At 38.7% G+C, this 18,145-nt stretch overlaps 2 protein-coding genes across 3 annotated transcripts; one reads left to right on the top strand and one right to left on the bottom strand.

Annotated features, from left to right (window-relative positions):
• Nucleotides 1-3,129: 3,129 nt before the first annotated feature.
• Nucleotides 3,130-15,074, top strand: arrb2b (arrestin, beta 2b). Of its 2 annotated transcripts, XM_044022538.1 has the most exons (14): nt 3,143-3,241; nt 7,351-7,381; nt 7,465-7,525; nt 7,663-7,707; nt 7,783-7,979; nt 9,808-9,935; nt 10,024-10,159; nt 10,235-10,319; nt 10,801-10,873; nt 12,292-12,429; nt 12,552-12,635; nt 13,677-13,753; nt 13,865-13,910; nt 14,273-15,074. In XM_044022538.1, the coding sequence occupies exons 1-14, from the start codon at nt 3,216-3,218 to the stop codon at nt 14,373-14,375; spliced, it is 1,230 nt and encodes a 409-aa protein (XP_043878473.1). In that variant the 5' UTR covers nt 3,143-3,215; the 3' UTR covers nt 14,376-15,074. The 2 variants fall into 2 exon arrangements, with proteins under 2 accessions (XP_043878472.1, XP_043878473.1); XM_044022537.1 differs by lacking the exon at nt 7,351-7,381 and having other exon boundaries at nt 3,130-3,241.
• Nucleotides 15,075-15,679: 605 nt separating this feature from the next.
• On the bottom strand, nt 15,680-18,084 carry med11 (mediator complex subunit 11). The gene is made up of 3 exons (XM_044021698.1): nt 18,003-18,084; nt 17,070-17,200; nt 15,680-16,566 (listed from the first exon to the last, which is right to left on the bottom strand). The coding sequence occupies exons 1-3, from the start codon at nt 18,070-18,072 to the stop codon at nt 16,393-16,395; spliced, it is 375 nt and encodes a 124-aa protein (XP_043877633.1). The 5' UTR covers nt 18,073-18,084; the 3' UTR covers nt 15,680-16,392.
• Nucleotides 18,085-18,145: the final 61 nt, after the last annotated feature.

Raw genomic sequence — 18,145 nt, 5'->3', positions numbered from 1 at the left:
TTGTTCTCGCCGTAGCGAGAGGGCTGCATGAGCCCGGCTGATGCTGCCCCCTTCAGGCTGGAGGACACAAATAATACAAAAAAAGAATATTTAATGAATAACACTTCTACAAAATCACATCACAATTCTTTCAATAAACCTGTTTCACTCTAATAAAGAAGCCAAATTATACATTTCGACTTATGTATGTTAAAAGCTCACTGACTTGTTTGGTTTGTTCATCTATTTCTTAGTTCTTGATTTTTATTACTTGTTTGCTGGTGTTATCTTTATTTAATATTGTTGCTGTATTGTTACTGTATTGTTGGACTTCTTTCTCAACAATAACATGCAGTATATCAGACACTACAATATTGGTGCAACATTATTACTATAATTAGGGTTGTAACAATTAATCAATCATTTATGAAATGGTAAGATCCATGCACAACTATTTTGATAACTGATTTACCAGTTTGAGCATTTTTCCAGTCAGATGTATCAGCTTTTTAAATGTTAATATTGTTTATGCTACTTTGCTCCATATAACCAATTACAAATGATTACTTTTGTTTTGTGGACAAAACTAATGGAAAGAAAACATCATCATTTTGATGTTTGGGGAACACTGCTCATCATTTTTCAACAGTTTTTGACGTTACGTGGACCAAACAAGTACTTGATTAATATTAAAATTATTGATTAATAAACACTGGTTTCATCCCCAGTTATTATAGCACATTTCATGTAAAGATGCAACCCAAGGTTCTATACACTTAAATACAGAAATACAATTCAATAAAAACAATATTATTAACATACTTCTAAAAATGTATTTATAAAAATAAAATATACAAACATATATATATATATATATATATATATATACATACAAATACAAAAAATATAATAAAATAAGGTCACAATACAACAAAATCATTGTATCAACATAGTCAAACCATTTAAAAATTTACATTTTTAGGTTTTTTGTGGAAGATAAAGCAGTTGAGAATGAATGAAAGTACTATATGTAGCCACTGTGTGCAGGTTATCCATTGCCAAAGTAAAGATGAAAAAAAAAACTGAATTTGGAGTAGATAGGACATTTAATAAAAGTTATATTTTGTAAAGCCATCTTTTGTCTAAGACAAATTTTGGAATATATGTTGTTTATATTTTTTAGTGATTGTTTAGTGATCTAAAACAACTTAGTAGTGTAATAGTGACCATATTCTACCATACTGTAAACCCTCAGCAATAAATTGTTTCTAGAAATTACAGTAGGAACATTTAAATAGCAATATAATGGCTGCTAAATTGGGCCACACGGCAGTGTAGTGGTTAGCACATTTGCAGCGAGAAGACCCGGGTTCGAGCCCCGGTTGGAACAAGGGCCTTTCTGCATGGAGTTTGCATGTTCTCCCCGTGTGTGCGTGGGTTCTCTCCGGGTACTCCGGCTTCCTCCCACAGTCCAAAAACATGCAATGTGGGGAATAGGTAAATTGGACACTCTAAATTGACCATAGGAGTGAGTGTGAGAGTGAATGGTTGTTTGTCTCTAGTTGTGTGTGGCCCTGCGATGGACTGGCGAACTGTCCAGGGTGTACCCCGCCTATCGCCCGATGTAGCTGAGATTGGCACAACACCCCCCGCGACCCTCTGGTGGAGGATAAAGCGGTTAGATGATGACTGACTGACTGACTGGCTGCTAAATTGCTCACAGTATTATACTGTAAAGTTTATTATTATTCTGTACAGCACAGCACAGTAGCAACAGTAATATTTTTTACAGTAATAAAATATTGTTTGTGATTACAGTAGTGACACTGTGGAGTAAAATGCTAACTGTAGCTGCAATATTTTACTATAATTTAACTTCTATGACTCAGTAGTAGTATCAGATATCATTTTTTGAGTGGTCTGCTGGGGCAGTAGCATCTCAGCTGTGGACAGGAAGAGGCTGGACAGACTGATTAAAAAAGCCAACTCTGTCCTTGGATGTCCCCTTGACACAAGGTGGTGCAAGAGAAAATGACTGCTAAGCTATCATCTCTGATGGGCACTGAGCAGCTCCTTCAGTAACAGACTGAAACATCCTAAAAGTCTAAAGGAGCGTTATCGCAGGTCGTTCCTCCTTGCAGCTGTTAGACCAGGGGTGTCAAACTCAAATGACCTGGGGGCCAATGAGCGTCTAATCTGGAGGGGCCCAGTCTAGAGAACAAAACATGGGGAAAAAAACAACAACTGTTCAGTGGCACAAGCTTAAAGTAAAAACACAATATTGCAACATGATATCACAATTAAGCTATTCCCAGAATTTAAGTAAAGGTATATGTTTTGATATGTTTTGACATATACTTCACAATAAAAACATATTTATGATGCAAAATGAATCTATTAATATCAAAAACAGAGACATTTATTCAAAATAACGTAAATAATAATGCACAACTGTAATTTAAACAAGCTTATTTATATATATGTTGTATGTAATACATTCAATTCTGTTATAATTATGAGTGAAGGTCTTATTATTACTGTTAGCAAACATACAGTATATTATATTATATTTTGTCCATATTCTATCACCTCGGCTACACACTGTGTGTAAAAGAAGGTGAGGTTGTGGGCCATGTTTTCATTATAACATGATATTAAGTGGTGGGCCGCATGTAATCGATTGTGGTTTGACACCTCTGTGTATGAAACTGTACAAGCGCTGCTCTCAGTAGACCACACATAATCAGGCTACATTCATCCCACGTGCAATATACTGTAGTTTTACATAAGTGCAATATACATATATAATATCCCATGTTCAATCTTTGTTTGTAGAGTAGATATCAAGCACATTCTGTATTTATTCTGGAAACTGTCTATAATGTACATTCTATATTAACTTTTAATAGTCATATTGTTAATATCGTTCTATATTGTACTAGCTTATCTTATCTTAATTTAACGTGGGGCATTTTTTACGGTGTATGGTAAACTTCACTCATCAGTGTGTTTTAAAATATAGTGGTGAACAAGCTGCGGTCTGCCCCACTCACTCCCACATTAGTGTGACGTATATCAGTGTGACGTGATTGGGCCGCTGTGCTGTCCATCATAACATATGGGCGTGGTTAGAGGAAAGGGGCGCAACGAGCCGATGGTGTCGAGCATGTCAGCGAGTGTCCACACAGGACACAGAGAGAGAAAGACCCTGAGACAAGCATACAGACACGGGAGACATGGGAGACAAAGGAGCGGGGACGAGGTAAGAGGAGGTTTTATGGTCTTTCTGTCAGAGCGTGGAAAGAGAGGAGGACAACACAGAAGTTACTTTTTACACGTCCAGAGGAGTCACAGTGGAACATGACAAGAGAGATGCATTCACTCACATGATGTACTATACATTAGACGCTATATAAGTAAGAGTGGTTGGACACACACTCCTCCTCTGTCTTATCTCCCACAGTTGCAGTTGTTAGTCACGTCATTTCCCACTGTTTGTACAGTAGATGAGTTTTTACTGCGGACTGTTGTTTGTAAAGCAGTGGCAGCTGGTGATAAAAAAGTGCAGAGTCTATGGCAGCAGTGTAGCCAGTAATGGGCCTGGGTAGACCACACTACTCACTGCACCACCCAGCCATCTGGAGTCAAAGAAACATGTTGTTCCAAAAATCAAATGTTAGAAAGAGATAAATATATACATGATTAATTAACTTGTTCTGTGTTTAATTAAAACGAGTGGTTGGACTGCTGCATCTTCTTTGAAACAAGGTAGTGAAGAGTGGGACATTTGTTTTAGGACAGTAAACATATCTATGAATATGTTTAACATGGGAAACAAGCGGTGGTGTTTGATATCTTTTACAAGCACAAATGTGATTTGAGGCTTGTGCCACAGAATTATTCATTTTATCTGAAATATTCAGTTAGCTGAATGTTATTTCTTGTGTAGTGAGGGAAGTAGGACTTAAACATGATAATATGTTAATGACTACAATTGTTAACACTGTGATCACGGCAGTCAGGCCACAACAAGACAATTCCTGTAACAATTTAATTTAAAGGCCAATTATCCTCAAACTGTGGTACATGTACTTGGAGGAAAATCAGAAATACTGTTATACTGTATAACAAGGCATGTGATCGGAGTGGAGCTGGGAATTTTGACCAGAGTGCGTTGAAAATGAAAGAAATAACAAAACAAACGAAAAAAAGGAAAATCCGTCTTGATCTAATTTGGCTATAACTTCTGCCCTAAAGTCAGAGCACATTCTTGCATGTTATCTTTAAAGGAGCATTTTTAACTGTAATAATGTTGCATTACACCATCATGATAATGCAATTGCAATATTCACGATATTTCGCAGGATTTCAAAGTAAATGTATTTGCTGTGATACAGAATCATACATAGTTGAAAATAAAAAAGATATTTATGTTGCAAAATGAAATGGAATCAAAAAGTCTGTAAATAATAACATATGGACAACTGGGTTAGGGTAGTGGACAATTATAAATAAAACACCTAACAAGCTATGTAATCTTAATAAATAAATAATAAATAAAAGTATTGTGATACATATAAATCAAATGTTTTATTATTATCATCAAGAAATATTACTCACTATTTATGACAATAGCTAACGAACATACGTGGTATTGTATTCTGTCTATATTACAGCTCTTTGCTACTTGTAGTAACTTGTGTTGTGTTTAAAAGGTAGAGGAGGTCATGGGCCAATTCTCATTCTTACTGTCTATGCGACTTCAGACCAAGGATGACTAAAAGCAGTGGTCTTACGTCGTACTGTAAGTAAGATGTAAAGGGGGCCATTATCACAGTCTTGCAACCAAAAAAAGCCTGGGATTGAGCGGCAACATTTGAGCAGGAAGACACTGTGTCCTGTCCTCAGTGCTGAGCTCATGGAAGGACTTTCACTGCTGAGGGTTGTTATCATGATAAGTCTTTAAAAAAAACAAAAAAAACAAGGGGTTGACAGGAAAGGCTTTCACGTGTAAAGGACAGTTCTGAAGATAACCAGGATGTGCAGTTTGCTCTCTGAGCCTGTTTCTTTCCTCAGGATGTAAAAGGCAGCACATTCCTGCACAAACTCATTCTAACGCTGTTAAAAACTGCAGCAGTGAGCAGAAAGTCACCATGAAGCTGAGTTGGCCTGAACACTGTTCACATCAGCTCTTCAACACATTCACAGTCATAATGCTCTACTACAGTTAAGCAGCTACATTTATGAACACCCTGGATTAAGCCATCTGATTAATAACAACACTCTGTTGTTGCATAACGATTCCTGGCATCCACATTAGAGATACACTGACCTCATTCCCTGGGATCCATTTAATTCACTTCCTGTTTAGCTTTTCTCTATGATGGAATGCACACTCTTTGCTGTTTATTGTACTGCATGTGAAATTGAAGGGACACAGGTGTGACAGGTATGAGGTACATACAGCTTACTGAGCTGTGGGTACTCCCTTTACATAGAACCAGAATAACGGTCAGTAGGTTTACATACACAGTGTTAATCAAACTGAGGTTGTAGTCCAGACCTGGGCAGGATACAGGCCGCAGGATGCATGCGTCCTTCGCCCTCCCTGACTGGCCCATGTGAGGTTAATTAGGAATTAGAAAATAAACGTTAATAACTGAGTATGACATGCTCCTAACATTTCCAGATTTTCCCACATTGGTCAATGCATGGCGACATCAACACTGACATATCATATCGTTCCTTTCGTTCATCTCCCTGCTCCACAGCTTTCTCTCCTGCATTCTATTCATTATCTAATGTAGTTATTTAACCAAATTGGTTTTGATAACTCAATGATATAAGACGTTATGTCCGTCATTGTCTTTCAAAAAACTTTTTTTAAATCAAACCATCTATAAGTCCCTTTGTGTCCATGCCCACCTTAACTATGACCTTGACCTTGACCTTAACCTAATTCTAACCCTAACTCTAAATCTAATGCGTGACAGAGCGTGAGGACCAGCCAAAACTGAGATCCTCACTTTCACAAAATGTCCCACTTCCTGTGGAAGCACACACACACACACACACACACTGGGAGCAGTGGCACAAAGGGAGCTGTTGGAAAGCAGCGGTGATGGCTGACAGCAGCACATTGTAGCTCAGAAGTTCATTGTAAAGTGCAGCTAAATGTGTTTCACAGAAATTGATCATGGATGAGACTTTCACTCAACACTGTCGACACGTGTAAGAGGATAAAGTAAAGTCAGGAACAGTGTGAAATAAAGGAAACAGTGGTGTTGATGGACATGGCACACACACACCCACACACACACACACGTCATACTGTAAAATACATTGTGCTCTTTCAACCCTAAAAATCTATAAATAAATATTACAGTGAATGAAACAATGTAGCCACAAATACCCACAATTCATGAAAGAAATCCATGAAACAGTCCACAACAACTACATTCTTCTACATGCCACTAATCTGACCACTGGTGTGTAAAAAGTGAAGTGGGACGTCCATGCTCTGATGGACAGGAAGTGCTTCTCTCTAGGGAGATAAGAGAAGAAATATGTTCTGGGTGGCTTGTGTCTTAATACAGTAGGAGTATTTTTTACATTTTACAATAAACATATGCAAGTTGTAATGCCATAGTCCCTGGAGAAGTATGTTGGTACTTTTATTTAAAGGTGCTGTAATTTTATTCCACTCCTGGGATTTTGTGATTCTGCTTTTTTTTGTTCAGCGTAAACCGTTGTGTATATCTGTATATCACTGGAAGTCACTATGAAAAGATAACAGAAAACATAAATGCAACTGCTGCTAACTGCTGCATTGCTGATTCGTTCTTATTACAATATGCAATCATTTAGTGCACTCAAATAAATGCAAAGATCTTATCGTTAATAAAATATTTATTTACCCGGAACAAAACATTCAAAAGTTTCATATAAATAGCCTCTTTATATTATATCGTTCTAATATGACAATGATGCTAGTGGACTGGCTTCTTGGATTATTAGGGTGCTAGATGTCTGATTTGGGATTGGGACGTTTGCTCTCAAACTGTTATACAATATGAAAAATGTTTGAAAACAAAGTTTATAAATAGCAGAGCAGCCTGTCTGTGTAAATATGTATGATATTTTCTGTCTGTTGCATACTGCTATGCATGTTTGGTTAATAAGCATAACCCTAAAACCAAAATAAAGTAATATTATATCAAGTTTAAAAATCATCTGCCTCTATTTTATTCTGTGTATATTCGTTAGGCAAACTTTTGTCTTAAGTCACATACATGCAGTGTTCAGCTCTGACATAAAAGGTAAACAAAGAACATATTCAGTGTCATTATCTGCACTGTCGTCTCTCCCCAGAGTCTTCAAGAAGTCCAGCCCCAACTGCAAAGTACGACTTTTATTTCTCTTCACCTTCACTTGCTTTTGTAGATCTTTGTTAATTGCGACTTTTTTCCCCATTTGTTTCCACAGCTGACAGTTTATCTGGGGAAGCGAGATTTTGTTGATCACTTAGACCATGTGGACCCTGTAGGTGAGCTTTGAACGCACACAAACTAGTTTGTATTCTTAGTGAGGACACCTCACCTTTTTTGTTTGTTTTCCTCTTTTGAGACCCCTGATTTATTGCCACCCTGACACACTATGTGTGTGTGTGTGTGTTCTCTGTAGATGGAGTGATCCTTGTTGATCCAGAGTATCTGAAAAACAGAAAAGGTGAGAGAACATATAGGCACAGTAAAACTCTTGCTCTCTGTCCACACTGAACTGAATGCGTCTGTCTATCCTCAGTGTTTGTGAGGCTCACCTGTGCATTCTGCTACGGTCGGGAAGACCTGGACGTCTTGGGCCTTTCGTTCAGGAAGGATCTGTATGTCAGTACCGTACAGGTGTTTCCTCCTCTACAGGAGGAGAAGAAACCTCTGAGCCTGCTGCAGGAGAGACTGGTGAAGAAGCTGGGTCAACACGCCTGTGGCTTCAGCTTCACTGTAAGACCACTAAACATCAACACAAGTGCAAATATTGTGACATAGAAAAAACATTTTGTCACCTCAGGTTTATTGTGCTTTTTTTTAGATTATAAATAATCTAATTAACTGTAAAAAGTAACGTAAAATGACTTAATTTGCGTCCATGTGATTTCCAATCAAGACACACTGGTAAGAGTTGCTTTACATTCTTCAGGTTGCATGATTCTTGACCACACCCACCCCTGCTCTGCTGCTGTATGCACACAACGTATCGCTAGTGTAGTTTCACAGAACCTGTTTTCAGACTCTGCAAACAAATAATGTAACATTGTTTGTGTTCACAAAGACCAAACAGAGGCACAATAATAACATCAACAATTAAAAAAAAGTTACATTTGTTTTAAGTTTAAAACCTTTGATTTACCAAGTCGAATGTTTGCCAATTTAACTCAACTCAAGTTTGTAAACCACTTATTCTCTTGCACTGAAGTCCATAGAGAGAATCACACATGAGCTGCTGGTCTACTGCTGCCATATTTAGTACGTTTGTGTCACTGAGATTAATCTGAATAAATTATTTCAAACACCAAAGTCACAAAACTGAGGCAGTAATTGATCCAAATCTCCTGTGTGCCCTGATATGAAATAACTGATCTTCTCGATGGACTTTGATGTGTGTCGGAAAAGTCTGTGAACATATTCTTAGTGTATTGTAGACAGGGATTTTGCCTTTATTGGCAAAAAATTATATCTTTTTTTATTTTTTTTATTTTGCAATATCGATATTTAGCCAAAAAGGCTTTAAAAATGTCATTTTAATTGTCTGAGTTGTAACTCATTGATTGTTGCTTACAGATTGACACAAGACTAAAGGAAACAACTATTTTTATTGTCTTTAAATGAAAAGGATTCAAGTGAATATTCAAACACAAAAAGTACCCTATGCATGTCCTGCATAACACTGCACAGAGTCTTAATCTATCTTATTATTATTAAACAAATGAAATGATTAACCTCAAGTTCTACCCAGGATTTTACAAAAAATCACAAAAAAGGAAAATTTCCCCAGTGTGCTCCAGGTTATTTTATAGAGTTTCAAACAAAAGTGTCATTAATACAAAATCCCCAGTCAAATAGAAAAGATTACTATTTCTATACTGTATAAACAAATTTGTTGGAGTGATGTCACTTCCGAATTTGCCATGTTCCAGTTGAAAAGTCGGTAAAAAACAGTCGATAACAACACTCTACATATTCAGCGCAGTGTAGCAGCGTATCTACACAAGGTTTCTCCCAGTTTCCAAATTTGAAATCTGAATTCAGAAGGCGTTTCTGTGCAGGAAAGCCCCATGACCTTGGAAATATCGAATGCACTGAAGGCATGGTTCTTGGTGAGGAGGGCCCACACACTGCAGCCGGCACCGACTGTGTATAGCTCATATCTCCCCTCTCTCTCTAGGGGTTACCACAGCAGCTGATCTGCGTATTTGATTTGGCAGAGATTTTTACCCATTTATCCGAGCTTGGGGCCGGCACTAGGACTACACTGGACATGGCCACCTGTGGCTGGTGTTCATTTAGACTGTCCAAATAACAATGAGCAATAGGGGTTGGGCGCCCTGCTCCGAGGAACCTGATCTCAGCCACGCTAAAAAAAACCAGAAGGAAGGAATCCACATACAAAATAAATACTTTTGAACTTACATTTACACAGCAGTGCCCCTGTCTGTGGCTTATGAATACTCTTATATAACATTAGGTTTCATTCCACATACACTTTGATGTGTTTTGTTGTTTTATATGATGGTGCACTAACAGCTGACATTGAGATTTTGATTTCTGTCAGATCCCCCAGAACCTGCCGTGCTCTGTGACTCTGCAGCCGAGCCCAGAGGACACCGGGAAGGCGTGTGGTGTGGACTACGAGCTTCGAGTCTTCTGTGCAAAGAGTGTGGAGGAAAAGATCCACCAAAGGTCTTCCACAAATTTGAGACCAAGCTCATTAACTTAGACACATTTTCTGTGAATGACATGTGTCCTCCATAAATGTACATGTGTGCAGGAACTCTGTGCATCTAGTGATCCGGAAGGTTCAGTATGCACCAGAGAAGCCCGGTCCTCAGCCCATGGTGGAGACCTATCGCAGCTTCCTCATGTCTGACAGGTCTCTACATTTAGAGGCCTCACTGGATAAGGAGGTAAAACACTCCCATACTTTGATGTGTCACGTGATTAGTGGAATAAACTCACGCCAAGTCTCTCTTTCTCTGCAGCTGTACTACCATGGTGAGCCCATCAGTGTCAATGTCCATGTTACCAACAACTCCACCAAGACTGTGAAGAGAGTGAAGATTTCAGGTAACTCAATCTCTCTCAGTCATTCTGATACAAATCAATGTTGGGAAGAAAGGTTAAACTTTTATTTTTGCTCTTTGAAGTCGCTACATGGACTCTAGAGTAATCCTTTCAGAAAGCTCTGTAGACTCACCTGAGGTGTGGCTTAAGTCTGATTGTTTTGGCAACAAAACTTACACACTGGAGCTTTCTTTTTTATTATTCTTCTGGTTCCTTCAACTTTAGGTCAGGAGGAAAATCTAAATGGATTTTATCATCATGGCTGTTTTGTCCATATCAGTCAAAGTTAGAGTCAAGTGCACATAAAAACAGTGTTGGTCTGGAACTGGACTGTTTTCATTTTTTCCTGTGACTTCATCAAACATTGTGCGTTGCATGCACTGTCAAATGTTATCATGTCTTTTGCCTGGTGGTAATCACATTTCTTCCTCGTGGAATAATAACGTTTGATGATGATGATCTCATTCTCTTCTCCTCTTGTCAGTTTGTCAGTTTGCTGACATCTGTTTATTCTCCACGGCTCAGTACAAGTGTCCAGTAGCCCTGCTTGAAGCAGAGTGAGTATTTATTGCTTTCTTCATTATGCTTCTTTACTAAGGTGATAATGACAAGTTGTACTTGTCACTTTAACCAAAGTTTTCCTTAAAATTCAATGTTAGCTCTTGTTGCTCTTTATTTATGTAAAACATAGGCCCTGTTCAGATATGTTATTGACAGCTGTATGGCGAGATTTGATGACAAGTGGGGGAGGGGTGTGTGTGTGTGTTTGAGGTGGGGAGGCTACAATGCATAAATACAATCCCAATCAATCAAATACGAGTGAAATTTGATTATATTTTTGCAATCTTCTTTTTTTCACCTGAGCATTACCCTCCTGTTGCCATCTTACTGCGTCTCCATTGCTACGATACACAAGACTCATGGTGCATTGGATGACCAATTAAGAAGTCAGTTTCTGTTGGTTAGTAATGAATGACCAGATCGAGAGGGCCTGATTTTATTTTCCCTCATACAAATCACAAAATCTTCATTAGTCTAATCTGTAATTACTTTGCACTGACTTGATTATCAAAAATAAGGAACAAAGTGCATTCCATATCTTTCAAATATGGAACAAATGCATATTTTTCGGAACGGTTGGTAACCCTAATGGACAGCATTAAAGTTCTAATGTAGGGTCACAAAATGGTGGACCGTGATCCAGATCTGGACCCAGATTACATCCTATCTGGACCCCAATGAATTTCCATAAAGGTTTGATAATGGTACGTTCCATTTGTAGTAGGATTTCTAAGTCGGAGGATCCTTACCAACCCTGACATGAGATTACTTGATGGCTGCCACTATACAAACACTGCTACTTTTACTGTTACTAGCACTTCTGTCCATAGTAAATCAGTTGTAAACATAGTACTGTTTAAGTTTTAACTGTAGACATGTTGCTATGCAGTTTGTGCGTACAAAATACCATGTACAGCGTTGTTATCAACTGATATTGCTAACAATGGCTAGCCAGAGTTACATTTGCATTGCATCACACTTTTTTTCAGACTTCTCCACTGCAACCAGTTCCGATTTAAAAGAAATGCAGCATAATATCCACAAAGTGTGACAGAGCATTTTAAAGTGACTTTTCCAACCTTTGCGGCACTAGAGGTCTGGGAAATGCAGACCAATTACAGACGCTGTAAATAACCATGTGACCACACTCAGATCAGCCAATCATATCACTAGAACTGGAGCCACACTGGATGCAGCACATTTTCATCACAGAACCTGGTTCCTCATTTTGGGTCAGGTCACATGATTAGAATTCTCCTCTATTTTTACAGCGCTTATCTGCGTTTATTTTTAGATGATAACTAATATATACAAGCATTAAAACATCAGGAGCAAAGGTGTAGCAACAGTCCAAAATGTGTCTTCCCATAATGCCACTGTCTCCCTGACTGGTTACACCCACTCTCACCTTCAGTGACCAGGTGTCTCCCAGCTCTACCTCCTGTAAGGTCTACACTGTGACCCCCATGCTGGGCAGCAACAGGGAGAAGAGAGGTCTGGCTCTGGATGGAAAACTAAAGCATGAAGACACCAACCTGGCCTCCAGCACCATGTACGCAGACACACAATAAACAATATGACATATACAGAATAAGTATGTATTGAGTGTATGTACATTCCCTGTTCCTCTTATGCCTGAGCTGTGTATGTCTTATCTGTGTGTGTGTGTTACAGAGTGAAAGAAGGGAGCAACAAGGAGATGATGGGGATTGTGGTTTCTTACAGAGTTAAAGTCAAACTGGTGGTGTCTAGAGGAGGGTAGGTGCTCAACAAAACTTAAAAGAGTTGCACAAAGTCACACATTATGCTGATGTACTATGTAATTCTCCAACTACCTATTTTTCTTACATTATATAATCTCTGATCAGTGAAGATGATAGTGAGAACTGCTATGATGTATGACTTGGAGACAATGGCACTGTCTAAAAGACAAGAGGCAGACTTGGAGGTGGCAGAGCTGAAAATGCTGAGATTTTTGTTGGGAGTGAAGAGAATGGTCAGGATGAAAAATGAGCATATGAGAGGGACAACTCAGGTGGAAGAGTTAGGAGATGAAGTAAGAGCGTCAAAGTTGACATGGTTTGGTCATGTGCAGAGGAGCAATAGTGATTATATTGGACAAAGAATGTTGCAGATGGAGCTGTCAGGCAGGAGGAAAAGAGGAAGACCATAGAGGAGGTTTATAGATGTTGTGAAGGAGGACATGAGGACAGTTGGTGTACCAGAAGAGGACACAAGGGAGAGGAAAAGATTGAGGCAGATGATCTGCTGTGGCGACCCCTAAAGGGAGAAGCTGAAAGAAGAAAAACAAAATATAGTCTGTTTATTACATTCATCAAGGATGTTATATTCTTGGCTGAACTTGTCTGTGTCTGTTTTTGAACAATAACATTTAAAAAAGTACAGGATACAGAAGATTGAAATTAAGTTTTCTGGTGATGTAGATTTTGGCAGAGGAAGAGATGATTTGATTTTGACGTTGTTCTGGATACAGGCCTGGATTCAGGATTTGGTTGTAAACCAAACCCCATTAAAAGTATGCACTGCACACACTGGTGCCTTTCGTTGAGTTGAGTAAGAGACAGACAGACAGACAGACAGATCCTGCCCACTGCAGCTTGAGCTGATCTACTGTACAGTATATTACAATTGAACATGCTGTGCCCGTTCCTCACATATGACTGTACCCATTCATCACAGTAAGAAAGTACAAAAACAATTCACTATCTGTGTCTTCTCTTCAACATGTAAGAGTGACTCACTGGTATATGTGTGTATGTGTGTGTATTTTACATGTAGGGATGTAGCAGTGGAACTTCCTTTTGTCCTGATGCATCACAAACCTATGGGCAAGCCCTGTTCTGAACCGCAGACAGGTAGGACACACATGCACACACACAGGCACAGGGACATACCACTCGTACATAAAATGAGTTAGAAGTTTTACATCTTGTAATAAAATTCCTTAATGTGTCCTGTTTCCCCAGCGGCTAATGCTACTGAAGTTACAAACCTGATAGACTTCACTGTAAAGTAAGTATGTGTGCATCCGTGTGTTTGTGTGGTTGCAAGAACACATTTTGTCTCAACAATCTGTGTGTGTACATATACACATGGTTTAAGAGTTGCAGGTAGACATTCAGATTAGATAAGATTAGATTCATTGGCATCATTGATGCTGCTGGGGAAATTCACAGCAGCAAAGGGTTCAGATATAGGCAAGTGATTAATACAAGACATACTAGATAAGGATAAATAATAATAATAATGATGAGAATAATAAATAATAACAAGAGGGTCATTTTTTTATTACATAGAAATTAAATAAGCAATACTGAAAGAAAAGTACAACTAAAATATAAATATAAAAACAATTTCTTTCTCTTTTTTTGTAGTTCTTCCCACCAGTTTGATGACTTTGTCTTTGAGGACTTTGCTCGCCTGCAGTTAAGAGGGTTGAAGGACCACAGCGATGAGGATTTTAACCCCCTCTGTTAGCACGTCCAGCTAGGTCGCCAACCAGAGACCAAGAAGAGGAATTCAAAAGACACACTATATGGACCAAACTTTAATAAATGTTCCCTCGTGATTGTATTATATCAGTTATTCTGATCACTGTATGGACCTCATATTATACAAATACTCTGAGTGACACTGGTTGTATGTTAGAATAAAAACAGAGGAAATGGTCAATAGTCAGGGAATTGAGCACATTTATCTAATGTATCTTTATATGTCGAGCAGAGAGTGAAGATAAAAATAAAAAAAGGTTCTATAGTAGATTTCCTTTCCTTATATTAAATGTGTAAAGTATATCAACTTCTTCTAACAGTTGTTTCAACTGATTGTGCTTTTGGTTTTTAAATATCATCTATGCACCTCTTGACACAGAACACAAAACCAATTTTTTGATGCCTTTTGCTTAAGATTTTAAGCAAAATAAAATTTAACAAAAGTCATTTCTAGTTTTTAACTGTTGAATTATCCTTATAATCAAAACTGAGATTTATTGAATAAGCTAATGAAACCTCAGTGTAAGAAGTGCCAATAGTTAAAGATGCCATTGTTTGTTATTTTTACTTGGTATACCACTTTTCCATATCTGATACAGTCATGAAGCTGTTCATGCCATATTTTGGAACAAATACTCTTCTCCCATGAAGAAGAAATAAACAGCCCACATCATTACTCAGCAAACATGATTTTGATTTTTAATGACATTTTTTGTGCATATTGAAGCATGTGATATATTGGATTTTGTTAGCCAGCCGTGTGGTGGATTGTCAGTCATCATCTAACCGCTTCATCCTCCACCAGAGGGTCGCGGGGGGTGCTGTGCCAATCTCAGCTACATTGGGCGATAGGCAGGGTACAGTTTGGACAGTTCGCCAGTCCATCGCAGGGCCACACACAGATAGAGTCAAACAACCATTCACTCTCACACTCACTCCTACAGTCAGTTTAGAGTGTCCAATTCACCTAATCCCCACATTGCATGTTTTTGGACTGTGGGAGGAAGCCGGAGAACCCGGAGAGAACCCACGCACACACGGGGAGAACATGCAAACTCCATACAGAAAGGCCCTTGTTCCAACCGGGGTTCGAACCCGGTTCTTCTCGCTGCAAGGCGAGAGTGCTAACCACTACACCGCCGTGTGGCCCCGTGGTGGATTGTATCAGTTTAAATTTTCATCTGTCCGATATGAGATCCAGTGATTTTGACCATTATTGCAGTGATACTGAGAAATGTGTTGGCTAATTAATAAATTTGACTTAATAAAATGGAGGAAAATAACAACAGCTGAACTTAAAAATGTCTTTATTGTTACAATGGTCAGATAAAGATCGCACATTTTTAAACAAGAAAAAATCACCAGGGAAATTGGAGGTGATGTAATCTAACATTGGTGACAATTATATGGGTATTGGACTAAGCTTACATGGATTTCAATAGTATCAATTTTTGTAATGTTGCACACCCATGTACCTTATACATATCTAATGTAAGAACACATGAAATGCAGATTAGACACCCAGATTCCTGTGCCCATACATTAATTGTCTACTGCTTTATCTTCCACATGAGGGTCGTGGGGAGATGCAGCCAATCTGGGAGCCTATTCAATAAACAGAAAAAGTAGCAGTGTTCCTATGGTGGACTTTTTTTCACTTGACCGGCCTCCTCCTGACCGGACTGGACGAGATTGGCCCCCAGATCATTTGAGTTTGAGGCCCCTGGTTTAGAATAGAGATTTTGGGTAGATTTGTAAAATGTGATATAATCAAATCTGTATCTGTTCTGTGGTATTAAAATGAAAACTGAAACACAGACACAAAAAAATATCTAGAAATGCAACATTCATTGTGTACAAAAGTAGAGATTCTGGCTTGTATACAACATTTTCTCTTCCATTACTGAGAATCTCCAGTATTTAAGATATAAAAGGATTATTAAACAATTTCACTAAACAAAGGCAAAGGCATATATACAGTCACATCAATGAGTCTGCTGCTCTCATGTCTGCTGCTGCTGCTGCTGCTGCTGCTGCTGCTGCTGCTCCAGCATCAGTTCACAAGTGCGTCCCAGTTCTCCCAGTTTGACCTTGGCATACTCGGCTCTGTTCAGTGCCATCTGACAGTCCTTCCTGGCTGAGTACGTGGAGCCTTCATGAGGTTGGCCAGTAGCCACCTGGAGAGAAAACAGGAGAATTACTAGACACTGACTCATGTCACAGAGAGCTAGTTACCATAGATTTAACTATAGAATTGTTGCTGCCACCTTGTGATAATTTGCGGTACATCTATTACCACAAGGTTGCAGCAGCAGAAGTCAGTATACGTTGTGTGTTTGCGGACGTGATGAAATTTTAAGATTCTTCAATGCATCTTCAAGCTGCTCCTCTTAGCTCAACACATCAGCATGTTATTTCTAAATCGCTCTTGATGGATTCTGGAGCCAGAAATACACTGATCTCTGACAACATTGCCAAAGAAATTCTGTGATTACATCGTAAAATAAAGGTAAATAAAACAATATTTCTAAGTGACAACTGCTTTCATGTCTAGACAAAAACAGTACTTGTTTGATAAGGCACTAAATCACTTTAGTTGTATAAGTCATCAGTAGTGATACAGTAGTGATACATTGGACAAATTGTAAGTATAAGTAAGTAAGTGTAAGTGTTTGTTGACCTGTGTGAGGTAGCGGATCTGAGCGCTAAGTTCACTCTCCACACGGTTGACAGAGCTTTGGAACTGGCCCAGCTGTCTGTCCAAGAGGCTGGCGTTATGTTTGTCTTTGGAGAGCTCCAGAACTATATTACCTGTGAAGATAAACAAACAATAATCCATGAGTGTTGGAGCTGATGTTGTGACAAAGCATTGGTCTGTTACATCAAGCTGAGGTTCACCACTACATAGTCTACAGCAGCCTTTCTCAAAGTGTGGTCCTCAGACCACTGGAGGTCTGTGAGCGACCTGTAGTGGTCCGCGAGGTGACAGGCAAGTAACATATCATGTTTTAAAATCTAAAATGTCAGTGTTTTAATTTCAGTGTTTCTCAAACTGCCTGCAACATATATGTGTTGTTTTCAATATCAAATCAACTAGTGGCCTATGTAAAATCAAGAAATATTTATTTTGTTGAGCTACACAGTGTACCGGTTTGCTACACCGCTGACCAACCGTGTTGGGGCTATTTTGAGTTAGGTGGTCCTTGGTCTAAAAAAGTTTGAGAAACACTGGTCTACAGTACTGAACTACATCTATACATAAACATATACCCAATCATTTAGGGAACAGTGGTCTGCAGCTCTATACTATCTCTATAGATATAGAAAAAATACCTAATTATTACAGAAGATTTACTGTACTGCACTATATCTGTACATTTAGAAAATCTACCCCAGTCATATAGAAAATAGTAGTCTACAGTACTGAATTAGGTATATACATAAGCATATAACCAATCATGTAGAATGCCGTACTGAGCCAGATCCATACATATAGGAGTCATATAGAAGTTGTACTAGTTCTATACATGAAACTTGAAAATATACCTTAGTAAGGGAAACGGTGGTCTTTAGTACACACACACACGCGCACACACACCCATACAGTTCCTACCGGCACACTGAAGGATCATCGCTATCTCTTTCTCTACGTCCTCCAGAGCTCTGAGCCGCTCATTAGCCATCAGTGACGGAACACAGATACAAACAGCAGCTCTACACTAAAACGCTGAAATGAAGACTAACACCCAAGCCAGA

This window comes from Solea senegalensis, linkage group LG3, assembly GCF_019176455.1.
Source record: "Solea senegalensis isolate Sse05_10M linkage group LG3, IFAPA_SoseM_1, whole genome shotgun sequence".
NCBI classification, from domain to species: domain Eukaryota; kingdom Metazoa; phylum Chordata; class Actinopteri; order Pleuronectiformes; family Soleidae; genus Solea; species Solea senegalensis.
Note: the sequence above shows the minus strand (reverse complement) of the source record. Positions and strands in the feature narration are given on the sequence as shown.